Consider the following 22,515-nt stretch of genomic DNA (forward strand, 5'->3'; position numbering starts at 1 on the left):
GTTCGACGTTCGCGTTTTAAAGACGAAAACTTTGTCCGCAACCTCTATAATATATTTCTTTTAAATTTATGAATTATTTCACCGGTCTTCAGAAAAATATTTGAATATACAGTATTTAATTTATTATACAATGCGATTTATTTGATAATTATCTTTCACGAGTCTTTAATTTACGTGTAATCGTGACTCTACAAGAAGAATTTTCACAAAAACAAGTTCGGTTTTTTACAAACAAAGACGTAATGGCTCAGTGGCCAAGTGGTACGGCGTCGGTCTCGTAAACCGAAGATCCAGGGTTCGAATCCCTGCTGAGCCTCGTGAATGTAACTCTTCTTTTGTAGAGTACGCTCGAGTTTCGGTTAATAGAAATAATTTTCGCCATGCTTAAAAACATAAAACTTTTCAATTTTTCCTACAGAAAAAAAAAATAAATCGTTAAATTAATATAAAGTATTCTTATTCGCCTATTTCTATGGTGTAAAGAATCCGTGCGGCATTAAGCAGAAAATAATTTTCGGTTCAATTCAGAAGCAAAGAATCAAAACGTGCATTTGAGAAGAACGAATATCGGCCATTTGATTACAAAATAAGACGGGAATATAGTCTTTACAGTGGTTAACTGTCTTGCGAGCCATTCTTTATCTGTAAAATTTAACTCTTTCCGCCCTGTGGGCACTAAGAGGGCCTCTTTTAGCAAGCCTATTATGGGTTCGGCCAGGCCCACAATGGGGCTGATTTCTCCATTAAAATTAAATAAAAAAAAATTCTGAGAAATTTCAAGACGCGACCTCTAGTGTTAATTAACGGCGTAACACGTTGTTTATGCTAAGAAAGGGCATGGTCTCTTGCCTTACGTCTCGTCTTCCATTTTTGAATAAACAAATAAAATAAAAGCATTAAAAATCGATGATATTTGTTTATTTTCTTTTTTTTTCTCTCCATTAAACGAATAATAAATTTTATTGTTAAAATAACCTACATCCGGCTAGACTATTTAATATATTATTTATTTATTTATTTATTTTTTACACAATTGAACTTGGGTTAAATTTCTTTTCTGCTCTGCTTACACGAGGATAATTCAGACAATTAGGAGTATTTTTAAAAAATTCGGGATGGCATTTGTGTTTTGAGGACATCTGGTCATTCGTTAATATATCTTCGAGGCCGCCAAACCCACTCCAACTTCCGTTTATCTCTTGGAATATTCATAAATCTGGACTCTTCCCACGCACTTAAACATTCACACACGTTTAAATAAGTTCCTAAGTTTAATTATGTTTCAGAATAATCTTTATAAACTTTTAATTATATTTTTATATGTGAGTAATTTCATGTTAGACTTTTCAACAGCTGAAGATAAAGGTAAGCTTTGTTAAGGATTAAAGTAAAAAAAAAAACTTAAAAAAACATAAAAATAAGTGGAGAAAAACTTGGAATTTTTCTTGTTATTTATTCCTGTAATTTGAAATTAATCAATTTTTTAATTGTTTCTGTGTATAAAATACAAATTATTGTTGAAATTGATGAGTTTTTTTAATGTGGGAAAACATGTGTAGAGCATTAATGACATTTAATTAATATTTTGCTTTTTAAAGACTTCATTAATGTAGTTTGCTAATTAAGGTTTAATATTATTAACTTTCAAGTATAATTTGATGATAAAATGTGATAAAAGTTTTAAAATATAATAAAATTATTTCAGAATTTCCTAAAACTCTTTTTTTTTTTATTTTTGGGTAAATTTATGCTCTTGAACAAGAGCCAGCATGACTGAAAAGTCCTTGAGTTGTATACATTTAAATGTTACTGTATTAAAGTATAATTTTCTTAGTTTTTTCACAATAATTTGCATTAAAGTGATGAAAAATATAAATTATTGTCATACTTTATAATAAAAATGTTCATGAATCATTTATATGTGTATAAAACATATGTAGAAAGCAAATAAAGTTTGATATAAGGATTAATGAATGCAATAATTAGTTAATTAACTAGGAACTTGATATGGAAAATATATTATTTTTTCATTCCCTTAACAAAAAATTGATATTTTGTCTAGACAAAGTCTAGATTATTTTAAAAAATAAAATTGGAAACAAAACTCAATAAATTTTGAGTATTTAAATCTTTATTCAATTTTTTTAAGTTTTTTTAAATTTATTGCTTTTTTTGTGATTTATATTATATTACAGTCGACCCCCCTATAACACTGTTGATTTTTCTGTTTTATATGAATTCCATGTTGAACGAGTCACTTAGATTTTACAAATACGTGAGCTGTTCACAGCCTGGCACACGTATTTGTAAAATCTAAGTGACTCGTACAACATGGAATTCATATAAAACAGAAAAATCAACAGTGTTATAGGGGGGAGTCGACTGTATTTATTTAATAAGAAAAAAAATTGTATATTATCATTTGTTTACTTTAAGATGAATAAATTAATTAAAATGTTACATAAATATTAATATATCACTAATTATTTACTTTATATTAAACTTTTTAACTATTTTATATATAAATATTCAGTTTTCTATTAAATTTTAATTGTATTATAGTAAATTTAGAGTATTATACTATTGAAATATAATAAAAAGCATTAATTACTAGCATCAATAACTTCAAAACACCTTAGATCCAGTAAAGAAAAGAAATTTTTGAGTATTTTGTTGCATATTCGATGTTTGCACATGCAACATATGATGACAATTTATATCCATCAAATAACTTTATTTTGAATTGTTTCCTGTTTGATTTTTGTTTCTTTTCTCTACTAGATCTAAGGTGTTTTGGAGTTATTTATACTAAATACATCAAGTTTTTATAGTGATTCGTGTGTTATTAGCCGATACTAAATCTAAATAGTCCAAATTATATAAAAACTTCTTATTTAATTAGCTAGTTTAAGCCAAATAATGAATCCAGTATTATTATTTGTTTATTAGCATCTTTAAAATTTGAAATATATTTCAAATTTTATGATGTTGGCAATAAATGGATGAATTGTTGAAAGGTCTTCCTTTATTTGATTAGCTTACTATCATTGTTACAAAACTGTAGAAATGAATTTGAAGTAACTCAAATCTAGACTGGCAAGACTGTTTATCACTCAAAGCAGAACAGTCTTTAAGAGAATGAAAAATGGGTCTAAAAATGGCTAAACTTGGATTGTTTTTAAAAATAGTTTATATATTGATCTATAAATTGGTTATATTGCACTAGATCTATAAAATGGTTTTATTTGAAATTTTATTCTGTTTTTGAGGATTAAAAACAGGAGAAATCTGAGACTGTCCCAGGGAAACCAGGACATATGATCACAGATCAGGGATGGATCAAGAGCATTGTGAGGGAGTGCGAGGAGATACACTTAGAATCTTCAAGAAGGGAAGCTGGGGATATTTTTAAGGCCTCAGAGAAAAGTTGAGCTCATAATGATTCCTAATCCCATAAATTAATGTTATTTTTACTCAACCAAACGATAGCCTTAATCAATCAGACCTGATTAATTAAGGCTATCGTTTGGTTTAGTATTTAAGTATCGGGCTACATGATATTTAGTTATTTTTACTAATAAAAAAGTACAATCTTTTAAAACTGCTTTTTATTAATAAGGAAACATTTTACATATTTCATTTGTTTAAAATGGCAAAAGGGACCCATTCCAGGCTCCATACAAACTCTTGATGGCCCTGGATGCACTTGTATCTCAGCTCAAACAAAAAATGTGGAAATGAAAGAATAAAATGTAATGAGAATTGCAAAATTTCATTAATTTTTGATAATTTATGTATATTTGTTTCTTCTGGATCTTCCCTTGCTACTAAATCATCAATTAGCACAGCTAGAGTGAGGAGGTGTTTACAATAGCTCAAAATACATATTCTTTTTTATAACAATGATATTAATCAATAATCTTCCAACAGTTTGTTTACTTAGAATTTTCTTTAAAAATTTAGATTTTTATCTTTTAGAGTATTACTTAAATTCTTTATTTTATGATTTTTTGACAAAAGCTGAATTATATGGTTTGTTTTATTATTAATAGTTTTAAAACTTCAACATTAACAATCCCATTTCAACTGCAATTACATGTAGTTATTAAACTACAAAGGTTATTCTAGATGTAGTATATGTAACACAGCTAATTAAAATTCAGAAATTGTCAAAAGCGCTTGTCGATCTAGCGACATTCATTTGTAATTTAACGTCTATATGTTAAGAAGTTTCTCACAGCTAATTAAATTGTAAAGTCCAAATTGCATACATAATTTTTTTATTATGATTTAATGAATAGTAAATTATAGCATGCAATTATAAATTCAAAATTTAAAACTAAAAAATATTAATTTTTTATACAAATTGTTTCATATATCTTGGCCATGCAATGTGCAAAACTCAGTGGTACTCTGGAAGTTTTATAAAATTCTAAGAGCCCTTTTTGTTAATGCACAGAGATCTTATCACATATTTGACAAAGAAAAAACTATTCTCTTCACTAAGCAAATAGACTGGTCTCTGTTACAGTGCATTTTTACAGCTCAGGAAAGATTTGTGAAATGCACAAATAAAAATTAAGTTGTCTTGTATGTCCTTTACAGCTACAGGAATGCAATTAAAACATCAGTAGAACTCTATTGTATGCTTTTCTCCATCTTAAATCATGTAAAATTGTTTTACAGTCTCTCCAGTATCGGATTATTGCAAAAGATATGTAAGAAATATAGTTTCTTACATATTTGTATTTGTCTTCAATTGCGTTATTGTTAAATATATATATACCTCATCCCTCTACATCATGTACAATGATGCACTTTTTGCAACTCCCTTAAACTATACACGGTCTCTAATCTATTATAATTTTTTTGCCAAGTTCTAATTTTTGTGATATTTCCTCATTTACATTAAGTTATCTGAATGCTGTTTTGTTGATAGTATCACTATAGTTAACATTGACCTATATAGTATATTATTTATTGATCCATAAAAACGAACAATAATAAGGAAGAAGAAATGTTTTAATGGATAAAGTAACAGATATTTTTCCATTTTATCAGATTAATTGCTTAGAATAATTTGCAAGCTTCAAGATAAATTAATTTCTAAAAATATTATGAAGATCTAAGATGATAAACTATTGATAATAAAACAGTTACTTTAGTATGAATTTTGTAAATAATTTAATTAATTTTTGGCCTAGTAATAGCTGAAAAATCTGGCAATGTTTGGCTATACATTTGCCATACAAATTTCACTCCAAATTAGTTTTCCACTGACAAAAATCTCAATGAATGACTATACAGGATGAGTCAAAAATATCCATGTACAAGGATTTTCAGTTTTGTTTATGTCTTTTAAACCATCAAAATCTCATCTCTTTTGCTAACACAGTTCCAAATCTTAATTCCATCAAACAATTTTATGTCTGATACTAATGTTTTTGGACACGTTCAACATCCTCGCATGATTTAACACCAAGCATCCAAAACAGAATTACGGAAGTAAAACGTACATACTATGCATTTAAATTTAATGATAATTCATTCCAAAGTCTGATTTAAGAATGTTAAAATTTTCAAAACATTTTAAATGCTAGGACATTCTGAAATCCTAATGTTCGAAATTTCTGAAGATTGTTAGTATCTGATATAATACTGTTTACTGGAGATTAAGATGTGGAATTATTATTAAATGGAGTCCAGTTTACATTCATGTTTTCATCTTTTGTAAGAGTACTTGAAATTTATAATGCATCAAGTATATTTATAAAATGTAGACAAGGTTTTTAAGCCCACGGGGAATCAAAAAGAGAGGAATTGACGTTTCTTAATGGATAAGATTTTTTTGAGACTTTTGTTTTTGATTTTCTATTCTCAGTTTGAAAGCATAGAGGATCAGATGTTGGGATGAAGTCCCAGAAAATGTTTATCTTTTAATAAATGTTGACTTCAATAAACTAAAGCAGTGATTCTCAACCTTTTTTTCATCATGGTGCACTTTTAATAATTTAAAAATTTGGCGGCACACACGGTTACTTCGGTAAGTACCACAGGACAACCGGTGACGTCATAATAGTGATTTTTAAACGCAGTTGGTTATTTAGGTCACATTTTCTAAACACCTTGGTAACTATTGGCAGTTACTGGTTACAATTTCCAAATGCGCTCTGGGAAGGTAGAACCGATTAAACTATTTGTCTGACGTTGCTTATGTATGGTTATTCACAGTGACAGCACACTTCAAAAATCTCGCGGCATACTGAAGTGTTGCGGCCCAGTGGTTGCGAATCGCTGAACTAAAGGATATTTTATTTAGTCTAGTCCTTTTGTATTTTATTTTATAAAATTTAAACTACCCAAACGAACATATTTGTGATGTTTATGTACATATAACACCAAATACTAATGCTTGTTAATTTATGAGGTACAACAGTACATGTTAGCAAGCATTTATAATGCTTATTAACACACATTTACTATGACTGGAAGAAACACATCTGTTTGTACTGTGCATTCAGTTAGATGACACCTACACAAAATATATGTTATAATTTATGAGTGACTATATAACAAAATGAGTTCTTTGCCTGTAATGGATGACACAGACCACCTGTGCACCACATTTTAAAATAAAGGGAAGTGAGTTTTATCAAAAAATATGCTCTATTTGGACTAAACTATTTGCCGTTTATCAGTAAATAGTTTAATAAACCTTATATTACAAGTATTATGTTAAACTAATTCTGAATGAGGCACATAATATACAGAAATTTTTAAAACAATAGTACACTTGACATGAAAAAAATGAGGTTATTTGGAAGTTTACAATAGAAAAACACTAAGCTGTAAGTGTAGTTATTTATTGATAATATGAATAACATTATATAGCACTTATAAATATCATATATATACATATTATATTTTATATACTTGAATCTAATATGCAACATTTTTATCCAAGTTTTAAATTATGATTATTCATACTAGATTAAAATTGCCATAAACATGTCTAGCAAAGAGCCTTAATTGAATTCAGGTGAGATTTAATTCGAAATAAAACTTTTGGTCTACAAATGGAGATCTTCAGGTCTGTATATTCAATTACGGAATGTTTGAATAGAACGGTGGCATTTTTTCTTCATTATTCTATTCAATTACTATTAATCAAAAAAATGTTATTGTTCTATTCAAGCATTCCATCGTCGAATATATGTACCTGAAGATCATCTCCATTTGTAGATCAAAAGCATTAATCAAAACTTCCAGGAACGTCAGTCTATGAGGCGTTAAATATACTTGAAATTATTTTTAATTTACGAGCGCTTTTGACGTAAATAAGCACGTCGTCTTCAGGTAAAATTAAATTCGAATAAAGAATTCGAATTTAATTTTACCTGATTTTTTCGCGTTCACATAATAATTAATAGCCACTCCAATCGATGTTTTTGTTTTAAAACGCATGCGCACCAATTTTAAATGTTTAATTCTAAATATTTAAATTTAAAATCTCTTTTTTGTATGTTCCAAAAACGGCTAGTATCGTTAATGTTTTAAATTTAAATGTATGGTTCGAATTCTTTATTCGAATTTAATTTTACCTGAAGACGACGTGCTTATTTACGTCGAAAGCGCTCGTAAATTAAAAATAATTTCAAGTATATTTAACGCCTCATAGACTGACGTTCTTGGAAGTTTTGATTGACATAAGTTGGCGTGACATCCAACCCGTGAACTCAATACACCTAACAAGAAAAGCATTAGTCTCAACGTTTTATTTCAAATTAAATTTCACTAGAATTCAATTAAGGCTCCTTTATATCAATAGATGTGTTTATTGCTGTATTATTCCAGTCTCCCAATTGCTGTTGTAACTTCATCAAAGAATGCCACTTGTTACTTTGTAGAATTCTATCTATAGTATCTATAGATTCTTTGGTTTCAGAGTTTTGAAGATTGATGTGCACATTAGATTTGAATAAATATGATAGATTCTAAAATACTAAAGTCAGATTGATGGCATTGACTTTGCTATAAAATAAATCTGATATTTGGCATCTTCTAATTGTGTATAAATAGTTTAATTGAAATTAAATTGTTTGTTTGTTTGTTTGTTTATTATAAAAATATAAATAAAACAGATAAATATTATTATTTATATAACTAATATTTTAATTATATATTTACAGAAAAACTCTTGATAATTACTGTGGCAACAGAGAAAACAGAAGGTTATGAAAGATTTTATCGATCGACAAAAATTTACAATTTAGATGTAAAGGTCAGTTTCAATATCTTTAAAGTTCTAAACAAGTTTTTTTCTGTGAAAATTAACCCAAAATCATGAATTATTTTCAGGAAATAAAAGTTTATCCTTACCCTACATAAAACAATTGCACATTATATAAAAAGTAGTACAAATTAATGATGGATATTTCTTATCTTTGCAATTGAAGTAGTTGATATAAGTTTAAAAATATAACAGAAAAGTGACAACTTGGAGTTTAGACATAAACTCTTTATTTATAACAGGGATGAGCAACCTTTTTCTATGTGAGGGCCTCATTTCAAAACTTTTGAACTGATGCGGGCTGCATACAAGAGAAAAGGGGGGAAATGTCGGTAAATCACAATTTTTTATTCATATATAATTATAAATTAGCATAGGTATACTTAATTTAGCTTCTGAAACTGATGTAAACGTAATATATCGGAAATATTTGGTTAAATTTTAGTCACTGCTACCTTTAAATTAGTTTCGATGTGTCTGTTAGCCAGTTTTTTGTTTTAATTTTTACTAAATTTATCGCAGAAAAACTATTCACATACATGAGTTGTAGAAAATAATATTTGAATTTTTGCTGCATACTTCCTTAAGCTGGAAAATTGATATATAGTGGGTGATCAGTTAACGAACATAATCCGTTCCAAGACTTTGTTCGCTATCTGAATTGTTCGTTAACCGATTATCAATTTACCATAGATTTGTATGGGAATTTGATTAATTCGTTCTGGAGACTCCAAAAAATAAAAAAATATATATATTTTCTTACTACATTTGTTTATTTGTAATAATAAAAATACATATATACACAGACTTGCATTTTTATTAGTTATGTTTTTTGTTTGTGGGGGTTAAATAATCCATCTAATGTCAATTGCTTTTCTCTCTTCTTCAGGCTTTTTATAATTAATAGCATTGTAATTGTAGAGATCCCCAAGCCTATTAATTTCAGTCTGGTTTGTATGCCATTCTAGGACCGTTGATCTGACATCCCTAACTTGTTCAAAAGATCTTTAATTAATAGCAGATATCGGCATTAATCCTCTTTTTCAGAATAAAACGTATCTCATCGAGTTTCTTGATGTTCTTCATTTAAGAGTTCTTGGCGTTCTTCTGTCGTCAGATCAGTTTCAGGTTCCATTATCAATGCTTCAATGTTCTTTATTTCTCAGATGTGATTTTTGTTACTCCTTAAGCTGCTTGTCTTTTCTTGATAATACAGTATCTTTCTTAGATAAGATTGAACTGCAACGTGGGCAGTATGGCTGTTCAAGCCATACTGCCCAGCAACAACAGATGTCAGACATCTGCCCACTTTCTACCTTTGTTATTATACTCTCACCTTTTGAAAATAAAAACTGACACAAAACTTAACGAGTGCCCACCCGACAGTCTCGCAAATACTATAAAAGAATTGCTTGTCAGAAAAAAAAAGGTTGGAATTACAAGGGAGTATTTCAAAGTTCGAGGGATACTATCTAATCAGTATATATTGGATTGAGCGTCGACGTTGACGTCTCCCGTGCTCCAAAAAATTACCTGAAAACAAAGAAAAATCAGTCAGTATTTGCTATTTTCATCGCTTCTTTTTATGTTTGTTCAGTGAAGTGTTCGTTGTCTGATCATAAAAATCTTTTGTGAAAGTGTTTGTTATCCGATTTGTTCATTAACCGATCACCCACTGTATTTATTCATATTTTATGCGACGTGGGCCACAAAAATATTACTGTGGGGTGCAGGTTGCCCATCCCTGATTTATAACACATGACTGTTATACTAGTAATAGAATAAACTCAAAATAATTAAAATTAATTAAACAGAACAATAAACTAAACTAAGAGCAATAAATAATTACTAACTTAAATTCTGACACAGAATTCCAAAATTGAAATAATTGTAAACCTACTATTGTTCGTCTGTTTGTCTTTCCTTATTCTCGAGAACAGTAAGATAAATGAAAGTCAAGAACAGATATGGAAAGCTTAGGGGCAGGAAACTCTGATTAACTATATACAAACTTCAAGTTTAAACTGGAAGTCACGTGATTTCAATTACAAAATTTTCCCTGAATGGAGTGACATAAATGACTTGCATGACTCTGTTGTTATCAGGATAAGTATGATGTACAGGGGTAAGACACTACTAATTTGAGATGGAGAGCATATATTTTAAATTAAATAAATTAAGAACAAACAGTTTTGGTCACATTTATTAGCCATCTTCAGATTTAAATCACAGAACAAAAGTATTTTATTCTATATTATAAACATGAAAATGGTTGATAAATGCAACCAAAACCATTTTTTTATTTAATTATAATTAATTTCTGATTATAGGCTATGATTTATATCTTTGCTGGAGGGATAAAATTATCTACTATTTCTTATTTAAAATATACAATATAAGGAAAAAATTCTTGGAATCTGAACTTCTGCAGTTAAATGAAGACAAGAAGGTGCATTTGAGCTTCCAGTTGAAAGTTATATAATAATTTCTGTTTACTTTATATTCTTTGTTAATTATACTTTATTTCAAACTACATTTACTTTAATTATGAGGGCTGTTCGGAAAGTTTGCAGCCTCAAATAGAACAACAAACAAAATAATGTTAAAACTTTTTTATTTTTCAATGTAGTCTCTTTTGTTAGCAATGCACTTACTCCAACTATGTTCTAGCTTTTTTATGCCATCACAAGATGTCGATTTGTTAAGGTGTGCAAAATACTTGTTTACTTCAGAGATGACTTCGTCATTTGAGTGGAATCTCTTTCCAGCCAAGAATTTTTTTAGGTTTGGAAAAAGGTGGAAGTCACTGGGGGCCAAATCAGGTGAGTATGGTGGATGTGGAACTAATTGGAAGCGAAATTCATTTATCTTTTGTTCTGTGATTTTGGCGGAATGTGCAGGTGCATTATCGTGGTGGAACAGAACCTTTTTCTTCTTCAAGTGTGGCCTCTTTTCTTCAATTTCTTTCTTCAGTTTTTCCAAAAGTTCATGGTAATAGACAGCATTGATGGTCTTTCCTCTTTCTAGGTAATCAATAAAGATGATGCCTTTAGCATCCTAAAAAACCGAGGCCATCACTTTCCCCGCTGATGGAACTGTCTTTGCCTTCTTTGGTGGTGGTGAACTGTGGTGTTTCCATTGCTTCGACTGTTCTTTTGTTTCAGAAGTGTAGTAATGGATCCATGTTTCGTCAGTAGTCACAAACTGATGCAAGAAATCCTGTGGGCTTTTCTGGTAAAAGTCCAAACACTCCTTTGACATCAAAGTGCGAACACGTTTTTGCTTGATGGTCAGCAGACGCGGTACTCACTGAGACCTTTGTCATACCCAAATTTTCAGTTAGGATGTGATGCACTCGGTCGAAAGAGATGCCTGTTGTCTCAGCTATTTCACGCGTTTTCAAACGGCGATCTGCTAACACCAAATTGTGAACTTTGTTGATATTTTCTTCAGTGACAGCAGTTGACGGCCGTTTGTTTCAAGGATCATCTTCTACACTCTCTCTGTCAGATTTAAAAAGGGCTGTCCATTTTTTCACAGTGGTGTACGAAGGAGCAGACTCTCCCAAAACTTCGTTCATGTCAGCTTTGATTTGAGATGGGATCAACCCTTGTTTCATCAGGTATTTTATGACTGCATGAGTCTTTGTCTTCTCCATTTTTGTCAAAGCATGTGCACACTGACTATCTGCTAAGTTGTTGTGGCAAAACTTTATGACAAATCAAGTGGAAATTGGTATTGTATCTTTAGTAAAGATGGCTGAATTATTTCCGCCAAAAATTAAATTGATTGCAGTGCCACATATAGGCAAGGCCGCAAACTTTCCAAACAGCCCTCGTATCATCCAACTTTTTCTGAAAATCTCTTTGTAAAACATGATTCATCTTAAATTTAAAGGCGTACCAGTACCTGAATCGATAACATCCACTTAACATTGATAGTTGGTTGCATGTTTGCATTTACAACCAACTATCAATGCTCACATCTAATATCTAAATACAATCAGTATTCCTGGAATTAATCCTGTCCTTGGCAGATTACCTTAAAATTTAAAACATTTTTATTTGTTTAACTGATTATTATATATACTTTCTATAATTATTTAATATTCATTTAGATTTTGATTAAATTTCAGGTGTTGGGAATGAATCAAACTTGGGAAGGAGGAGATGTTAGATTATACAGTGGAGGTGGACATAAGGTTAATTTACTAAAAGAAGAATTGGAAAAATATAAAAGCAATTCCGATCTTATTGTTATGTTCACTGATAGGTAAGAGCTTCTATTAAATATTCTAAGTCGAATATCAATAAAATACTTGATTTATTCATGATGATATTTATTATCTATAATACTCTTTTTATATTCTTAGTTATAATACTTTATTTTTTGCATATTAAAAACATAAAAGTTCTAGAAAACTTCCAAAACTCCAATACAAATTATTGGATAAACTATGATTTATTGCAGTGAACTTTTAATATTTAAAACTCAAACAATTTCAAGTTTTTCTCTGGACTGGATTAACCCATAACAGGACCACTAGACTTTCAGGTATTTTGGGTCCCTTTATGAAACGGTATGAGATTTTTTTAACATCTCCCCAGGTCCTCTGTTTCTAGGTCTTGGGCATCGGCCTAGTGTGCTTAATGGTTAGAACATTCCTGGCCTTTATGACACATTTTCACGGGTATAATTAATTCTAAAAGAACATCACAAGCATTTAATATTCTAAAAAACATTCTAATCAATTTAAACATTCTATTTTTATTTTAGAATTATGTTTTTTGCATAATTCCAGAATATGAGCAGAATGCTTTTGAAAATTAATGCTTAAAATTGAGCTCTTTTAGATGAGCAGGTGATATTCCAGGCTTGAAGGCACTTGAATTTTAAATACAAGTACAGTCGACTCCTCTATAACACTGTTGATAATTCCGTTTTATATGAATTCCATGTTGTACGAGTCACTTAGATTTTACAAATACATGAACCGGGCTGTGAATGGTTCACGTATTTGTAAAATCTAAGTGACTCGTACAACATGGAATTCATATAAAATGTAATTTTCAACAGTGTTATAGGGGGTCAACTGTAGAGTATTTAAAAGTTCACCTAACAAAGCATAGTTTTTATACAAGCTTGTAATTTGATTTTAAGTTAAAATTTGTTGTCAATATGTAGGTTATATTGGCATTCTTTGTGGAACTTTCTTTAATAATTTGAAAAATTATAACTATAAAATGCCTAAACTTTTTATTAATTTTTAATTAATAAATGTTCCTGAGGTAATTTCAGGTTTGTCATCTGTTGTAAATGCTTATTATTTTTGGTGATATTTTTGCTTATTATTATTATTATTGTGATTTCAAAGTTTGGAATTTGCGAAGATGATTTGAAAATATTTTAGAAATTAAAAATTAATTAATTCCGAATACTTATGTCGTTTTGTAGTTATTTCTCAAACTATCAGTATGCTTTATGTGATGAGGATGAGATTGATGAATGGTCTAAGTAGAAGGTTACACACAATATGTAACTCTTCTCCATGCTACCTAGTGCAACATTTATCACAAATCCTCTAAACTCTCAAACAATTCTCTTCTTAGTTTCTTTTCCTCTTTGAAAAATTATTATATGAATTAACAGAAAAAATTTACTTATAATTACAAAAGAAATTTATCAAAATGCATTATTTTAATATAAACTATAAACAAACTTTATTAAAATAATAAATAAAAAAAATAAAAATTGCATAGTATAACAAAAATAACTTCTTTGTGATTCTTGATACACTATTCATTAATTTTTACTTTCAATAAAAAGAATTTAGATTAAAAATTAATTATTATCATCAAAAATATTACTATTAAACACTGAAGACAATTTATTAGTAAATATAAATATTTCTTTCTTTATTTGAACATACCATTTGTCAAATGTAAACCTAAACTGCCAGATTATTTTCAGGGTTTATTAAGATAATCATTGTTATTCGGTATTATTATACAATGTGTATCATAAGTCACAATACGTAAAACAGCTGATCACCTGGTGATATGTTTAATGTAGTTGTTGTCCTGTTGCAAATAGAGATTCAGACATATGATCCAATCGTTTCACATGCTTTGCAAGATGGGATTATGGCTTGACATGCATATGCGATGAATGCTGTTTTTACTGATCTCAGATTGAGTAGACAGATGGTGAAACGATTTATAAGCATTCATTAACTAGACATGTCAAAATTACTGTATGAGAATTGTCATTGGTTATAGTTTTATGTTGATCTGCAACAAAGACATTCGGATTCGGATCCAATTTTTTAAAACTAACAGTTGTGCAAAAGTGATATGTGAAATTGATAATTGCTCTAGATGTTTGCAGTTGTTCTCCTCTGCTACATCCCTGTTACTGTGCTAGCAGATCATTAAAATATTTTCAATGCATTCATCTTGCATCAACATTGTCCTGAAATAGAAGAATTGTTACCTTGTAGTTTGTATATTGTACATGACTAATTGGATACCCTTTATATTTGTTTGTGAAACTAGAGATCCAAATAATGTAACTGATAATATGTCTGTCATAAATGAAAAATTAATTTCTAATTGTTATATAAGATAGTGATACAACAGCCTGCCTTCTTTCCAAACTTTAATGATAAATTATTAAATTATCCTTAATATAACCTGAAAATAATCCAATAATTTATGCTTTTGTTTGATGATTGATTTGATTATTTGATTTAATTTATATGTCATTGAGCATATTACTAAAAGTAAAAGATCTAATACAATACAATATTTAAAACATTTACTTATATTTCTAGCTATGATGTCATAATTACTGCTGGTGTCCAAGAAATTTTGAAGAAATTCTATAAATTTAATGCTAAAGTCTTATTTTCTGCAGAAGGTTTCTGTTGGCCAGATGAATCACTAGCAGTAAGTAACATATAATTAGTTTTATAAGGTAATTTAATTTTAAATAACTAATGCATAATATGAACTTATTCAAAGTATTTCTCACTTTCTTTAAAGCTGAATTTATGTTTATTTACATAGAGACATCTCATAAGTAAATAGACAATCTTATTTTCACTTAAATAGACACACTTTTATCTCAGTATCTATATGATACAAATGCCACATATATATATGAAAACCACAAAGCCTTAACCCAGTCAGACATATAATTAATGAGTTCTGCTCTTTTGGTTTGTAGAATGTTGGTTCACTCTGCACACAAACAGTCTAAAAGTTTTCCACGGGAAGTGGGTTTTGTGAATGCCGCCACATTGCACGATCCAGCAGATTCTAGACCTGTTCAGTAGAATTCATTCTGGGTGACTGATTGGCTGATGGAAGCTTGCAAATGCCTTATGTTACCAGCCAATTCTGGGTCTTTTATAAAGTGTGACAAGGAGCTCTCATTATCCATGAACAGAGTGGTTGTTTCAACCATTAACACACTAGAGAATATTGGAAGAAGATCTTTTGCTAATATGGCAACATACTTTTTGGAGTTAATATTGCCACATGCATTTGCTGACATTTCAGGCTGTCTATTTACTTTTGGGTTGTTTCTATACATTAAATACATACAATGAAGTCTATAAATAAGCTATAATTTTTTAATTTTGATTTTAAATTGGTATAAAATAAATACAGTCATTAAATAACCTATTATTTGTTTATTTGAAAGAAAAATAATTTAATCATTTTGTATACAAAATTAAAATTTGGTTTAGTTGGTTTGATTTTTGCATTAATATCAGGAATTTTCTTACAATACATTGGTTACATAAGACATTTATAAAAAACTTTTAACATAAAATGAGTAAATTTTTATACTTTTAATGAAAAAATATGATAAATACAGAAAGCAAAATTTATTAACTTTAAAATCTCTCAATATAACAACTCTGCACTGGCATTAAAAGAAATCATATCATAACTAAAGAAGACAAGTGATATCTGTTATAGAAATTAAAGTAATCTAGTATAAAAAATAAATAACTCAATGATAATTAGACATATAATGAAACATATCAATCTAGTTGTTGCTAAGCTATAATTACTGAGACAATAAAGACATTATCCTGCTTTAATAGAGTAAGAGCAGGATAATGTCTTTACTGTCTCGGTGATTACAGCTGGATTTGGGTTCTGATTAGCTTATTGGCTTACAGCAGCTATGTTTGACCATCTCTCTATCTGGTCAGTTAATTCAATTGTAATCCTAGCCAAAGTCATGATTAATGTCACAGAAAAGATTTTCTTGTATTGAACAGAAACATACTTTTTTTTAATAAACTCCCTCGGCAATGAATAAGGTGTTGGTTATTTGATTGATCCTCTTGTAAGAATTAAAATTTTAAAAAATTCTAAATTAACAATTGTGTTGCTTTCATTGCATTTAGCTAAAACTTAAATTTAATTCTTTGAAGTAAATTACTCTACAAGACAACAAGCTTCTCAGTTACTATTACAATAAACTTTTCAGTCAAAACATTATTTAATAAGATTTATTTTACTCCCTTTCTACATATCACGCTTAAAATTGATTTGATATAATTTATATTTAAATTTATTTAAATAATAATAATTTTTATTTAGGAAAAATATCCAAAAGTAGAGAGTGGGAAAAGATATCTTAATTCTGGAGGTAAGTTTTTATATTATCATTACAAACTGTATAAAATTTACAGATGGTAGATATTCTATGCATAAAACATTATTTATTATATATTATATTTATAAAAATATATTAAAACACAATAACATTTTTAAAATACAAAACATTTTGAAAACTTCTTCGCTTTCCTTCCATCTTTTGTGTCCATCGGCAGTCCAGAACAAATTTATATGCGGAGACAACCTTTCTGGACGAGGAAAGGTCATCTTCGCCAATGTACTTGGGTATAAATGGTATTACTATTTATTTTTTACAATGTAACAGAAGATTATTTGATCATATTTAATCTATAACTGAAAAAAATTCAACTTTGAAAGATTATTGCTTAAAATACCTGCTTATATGGCATTATCTTCATATTACTTATTTGTTAAATTTAATTAATAAATGAAAATATCAAACTTATTGTATGACAGATTTAATATTATAGCAACATAGCAATAACAATATAGCAATAATAGCAAGTATTATTTAATTAAATTACAATTAGAATATTTGTAACTTTTTCACAAATGAAAAATCTTCTAATCTGAATACCGGTATTCTGATAAAATCGCACTTACTAAACCTTTATTGACCGGTACTTGTAAACTATTCGTAAAAACAAACGTTCAGACGAGCCTCAGACGAGGTCTTCTTCAGGTTAAAATAATTAGATTCCATTCTTAGAATGAACGTTTAAGTTTTAAAATATAATCAAATTCATGCGCGTGTTACGTATCGTCATCGTTTTGTTGTTCTTCTCATACGTAACGCCAAGCATAAGAAAGCGTGTTGCCGTCAACAAAATGATGACGATACGTAACACACGCATGAATTCGATTATATTTTAAAACTAAACGTTCATTCTAAGAATGGAATCCAATTATTTTAACCTGAAGAAGACCTTGTCTGAGGCCGAAAACGTTTGTTTTTACGAATAGTTTACACATACTGGACAATAAAGGTTTAGGAAGTGCGATTTTTTCACAAATTTAATTCATTAATACTTCCTATCAATCATATTTCTTTGAAGAATTATGTAATATTTTTAGAATGTTTTATAGATAAAAAAATTAATTTAATATAATAAAAAGTGATTGATAAATAAATACATTACAAAGTTAATGTTTACATCTTAATCTATTTAATTATTGTCTACATTATAGGTTAAGATAATTAATTTAATTTGTATTTTTAGTTATATAAAATTTTACCCAACAGTTAATGTAGTTTTATAAAGATCTTTAATATCATTAAATATAAAAATAATTACTTTTTGTCTTAAACTTCCTTGTTTAAAAACTGTTATTCTCTAATGATTCCACTTTTTAAAATCTTTTTGCCAAAAAAAATTTATATGTTTTTTTTATTCTATATGTAGCATTAATCATTTAATTATTAAATCCAAATACATTAATGATTTGCTATATGATATCAGCTTGTTTATAGTTTCTGGCTAGAAAATAAATTAATGATTAGAACAATTTAAATATTAAAAATCGTTATTACTATTTTTAATAATAAAATAATTTTAATAATGGTAAAATTATAACATATAGCAGGGGTTGCCAAACCTTAACATGATAGGAGCCATACACCATGTATGAGAGGTGCATCCTATATTGTAATGGTATTTTATATATAACCTGCATATTGTATGTATATATATATATATATATATATATACAGTAATACCCCAAACTTACACGATAGGTGGGACTGAGCGATGACCATGTAAGTCGGGATATAATTTCGCAATTTGTGTAAAATCCAAGTGGGATGTATGTAAGCTAATAAATGTTCTCGTTAATCTTATCTCGTCTTTTGATTTGTTCACGGTTACAAGAAATCACCACATAGAGTCTCTCAAGTCTCCGTAGATATAACAAACACAGAAATAAATAACACAAAATAAATTGTAGTTATGTGTCGATTCTGTGCAACACGGNGAAATTATACCCCGACATACGCGAATTCGACTTACGCGGTTATCTCTCGGTCGCACCTATCGCGTAAGGTCGAGGTATTACTGTATATATATATATATATATATATATATATGAGAGCCACAACAAGGGTTTAGAAGAATCACAGATTTGCCACTATGGACATAACATAAACTATAAATAGGGTTGCCATAATTGAAAGCATTGATACAGGATATTTATCTAAGTGCTAAATAAATAAAACATGAAAAAAGTGGATAGGTTTACTCTGATAAAAAATCAATCAAGTTTAAGCAATCTAATAAAATGAACACACAGAATAATAATAAAGATGCAAGGCTAATCCTTTTTAGCCCGGTCATATTTTAAAGCTGATTTTACTTTCTTAATTACATCATTTTCTTCTTTCACATTGGACGCAAGTCATTTTAAAATTATGATGACGAATAAAAATTGATTCAGTTGTCTCCACTGACAACTTGTTTCTTTCATCTGAGCATTGAGTTGACATTAGGGAAAATATTCTCTCCACATTTGAATTGTGGGCTGGAATGGCAAATATGTATTCGCATAGCTTTATTAGACATGACTTCTGATCAAAGTACTTTGTATCTGCAAAAAACTTCAGCCATTTCTTGTCCATACTCAATTTCATAGTTGCTTTGCAGTTTTGGTTGGTATTCTTTTTCTTAAAATAATCTTTAAGAATAGAATCTCAGTGTATCGATGTTTCTTACTTGTAAATATGCAATAGTACATTCTATTTCTTCCCATTCAGGAACTTCGTTGAGAAAATGGGACAAATAGTAATACAGGACTTAGTAGTGAAATACGGTGACATTCCCATATATATGAGACATATGGCAACCCTAATTATAAAGGACATTTTACAGTTCAATTGCAATGACAAGCTACAGTAGTGATATTTATGAAGTTTCATAATCTTATGCTCTGCTGCATACCAAATAATAGACCATATGATATTTGGCATTTTCCTAACACTTTTAGTTTTATTTGTAACATCTTTATTATCTAATGTTATATCATAGATATTTTGAAAGATATGATAGTCTTAACTAAACTATTTAGCAATCAAATTGTTAAATAATTAATAATTTAAATATCCAGGAAAAAAACAATATTTAATCTATTTGTCTGCTTCTACATAATGTTAGTATTTTCTCAAATGATCAATTATATATTAGAATACTATAATATATTAAATCCCAATGCGATCGCTGCCAGATCTACGTATGATCAAACTGTAGGTGCGTAGAACGCCAAAAGAAAATGGAAATAAAATTCACATTGATTAAAAAGCTGAGGGCTTGCTAAAACTTCTCACACAGCATGCAGATAAGGCTAGATCTGATGCTGAATGTGATCTTTTATGCGTGTATTATACAGATGTGACAATTTGTCTGATATAAAATTTACAGTTCTTATTCAGCTCTTAGAAAATGTGAGTTTAAACCTTATTCAACATCATGCTGTTTTTCCAGCTTTTTAAAATTATTTACTTATTAATACTGTGTTACTTTGAATTTAAAATGAAATTTAACTTTTAAAAAAGGATTTACAGGGGAAAAAATTAGATGTACCGGTACATATATTTAAAAGAATTAAAGTACTGTTTTTAGGAATACTGAGACTTGATAGTGTAACTAGAACCAATATTGGAGTGCTTAAATTAGAATAAGAAAACCTGCATTTATCTCTATATTGTTGTAGATGTATCCAATCACATTGTAAATGAAGAGTAAACTCTCATGAGCTGTCCATAAATTATGTCTGCATTTCTCTTAAAATTTTTACTCTCCCTCCCCCTCATTCTAGTTTGTCCAAGTTTTCCTCCCCTCTTTAGATGTTCAACAAAACCTTGACCCCCCTTAAAACCTTTATGACTTTATGAATGATAAATTCCATAGGTAGAAATGAAACATACAAGAAATTCTGAAATAAATGTAATAAAATATTGGCTTTATGTTTAACAGTGGCATGCGGTGACATTTGATGATAGGGATGCTGTGTTTCCATAGAAATTATAACAAACCTAATCATTGGAAGCATTATATATTTTGGTGTGTAGCACCCACTAAACTGCCAGAGGTTGTGCTCTGTAAAGTGCAAGTGCAAATGCGTATAATCTGGCTACTTTACGCAATTCAATTATCTTTGCTGTGGAAGCTATCCTGTATTCGACAATATGTATTTATATTTTAGAAAATACAAGGGAAGTGGTGTTTCCACAGCTTTCATGGACAGCACACTACTGATGTTTAATAATGTGAAAAAAACAAATCTTATACTAAAAGTAACACAGCATCAAAAAATAGAATGAATAACACTGCTGAACACTGGTAGTTGGTCTTGGGTTTGTACCTCACCAAAAGGCTAGCCACATGGAGTTTTCTGGGTTTTCTTCATGTTTGTAACACTAAATAGGAGCCAGTTTTCTATAGAAATCCTTCAAGGAGTCATCCCCCTCAGCAGATCACCCACACAGTTCATTTCTATAGACAAGCAGATTATCAGAAAGTAGAAAAATGCTTATCATTACTATTTAATTTTAATTGCTAATTAATTTAACAAGTAAAAATTTAGTTTAGCAGATCATTAATGTATTATTATTATTATATATTCTAGTTTAACGATGAATAGAATGTATAATGCTTTATATATTTATATCTATGTATAAATGTGATTTGTGAATATTTATTTGAATTGAATATTAAATGTAACTTTATAAAGATTCTTTATGAATTCTGAAAAGTTGCCAGATATTAAATAACTTCTCAAAAAAAAAAATCTGTACTTAACATTCTTATTTATACTTTTTTCCATAACCATTTGGTGACTGGCAGACTGTTCTGAATTTTCTTATACAGGTAAGGGGATAGAGCTTTATCAATATTCTTCAGAAATATATAGAACTTTAAGTCGAAGAAGAAAGCTTTCCTGTAACATATTTGTAAATGTGTATCATATCTTTCCATTTTCAGTATGTTACAATTTCATATATGATGCAATGTTTTATTATAATAGTAATATGTTATATAAACAATCATATATATATATATTTATTAAAAATGTTTAATGTATAAAAGTAATAAACAAGCTGGAACTATCAACATCATCCTTGCATTTCCAACAAACACAATTATTAATAACACAAATGTTTTTGGTTTATTTCGTAAGTCTGCATTAGATTTCATACTAGAGCTTGAATTTGATAATGTTTGAAATCGGAATACAAAAGTAATATTATTTAATGGTTTTCAGAGTAGGTTGGATTCCCATTTGTTATCAGGCTAAATCTCATCTCACTTATCTCAGATCCTGAATACAGGGATTAATTCATAAAATAAAATTAAAAAGAATGAGAAGTAGATAAAGAACATTTATCTGTTAAAAATTATTCTTTTAGATGTATGTGGAAAGACAGTTAAAAATTAAATTTTTTCATTGATAGAGCATTTCTGATATTCAATGAAATCATAAGAGGAAAAAAGGTGAATGAAAGAATCCTTAAATAAAGAATACCAAAAACATCTAACCTTTCAGAAAAACCTAACATAAGCAAGGTTTACTGAAAAG

General features: G+C 29.0%; 1 protein-coding gene and 1 non-coding gene across 3 annotated transcripts in view; both read left to right on the plus strand.

The window, feature by feature from the left end:
- The first annotated feature begins 244 nt into the window (after positions 1–244).
- On the plus strand, positions 245–316 carry Trnat-cgu. The gene has a single exon. It is a non-coding gene; the product is annotated as a tRNA-Thr (tRNA).
- A 529-nt stretch (positions 317–845) lies between these two features.
- The window catches only part of LOC111641905 (procollagen-lysine,2-oxoglutarate 5-dioxygenase 1-like), a 41,742-nt gene continuing 20,072 nt past the window's right edge, over positions 846–22,515 (plus strand). Inside the window, exons 1-6 of one of the 2 annotated variants that reach the window (XM_023388154.1) lie at positions 846–1,365; positions 8,190–8,281; positions 12,426–12,562; positions 15,123–15,237; positions 16,912–16,960; positions 21,783–21,806. In XM_023388154.1, coding sequence (XP_023243922.1) covers positions 1,278–1,365; positions 8,190–8,281; positions 12,426–12,562; positions 15,123–15,237; positions 16,912–16,960; positions 21,783–21,806 — 505 coding nt within the window. In that variant the 5' untranslated portion in view covers positions 846–1,277. The remainder of the gene's footprint in view (positions 1,366–8,189; positions 8,282–12,425; positions 12,563–15,122; positions 15,238–16,911; positions 16,961–21,782; positions 21,807–22,515) is intronic. The other variant, XM_023388155.1, reaches the window with a different exon arrangement.

This window comes from Centruroides sculpturatus, unplaced genomic scaffold, assembly GCF_000671375.1.
Source record: "Centruroides sculpturatus isolate CEXI.00-Female unplaced genomic scaffold, Cexi_2.0 scaffold1636, whole genome shotgun sequence".
In the NCBI taxonomy this organism is placed as follows: domain Eukaryota; kingdom Metazoa; phylum Arthropoda; class Arachnida; order Scorpiones; family Buthidae; genus Centruroides; species Centruroides sculpturatus.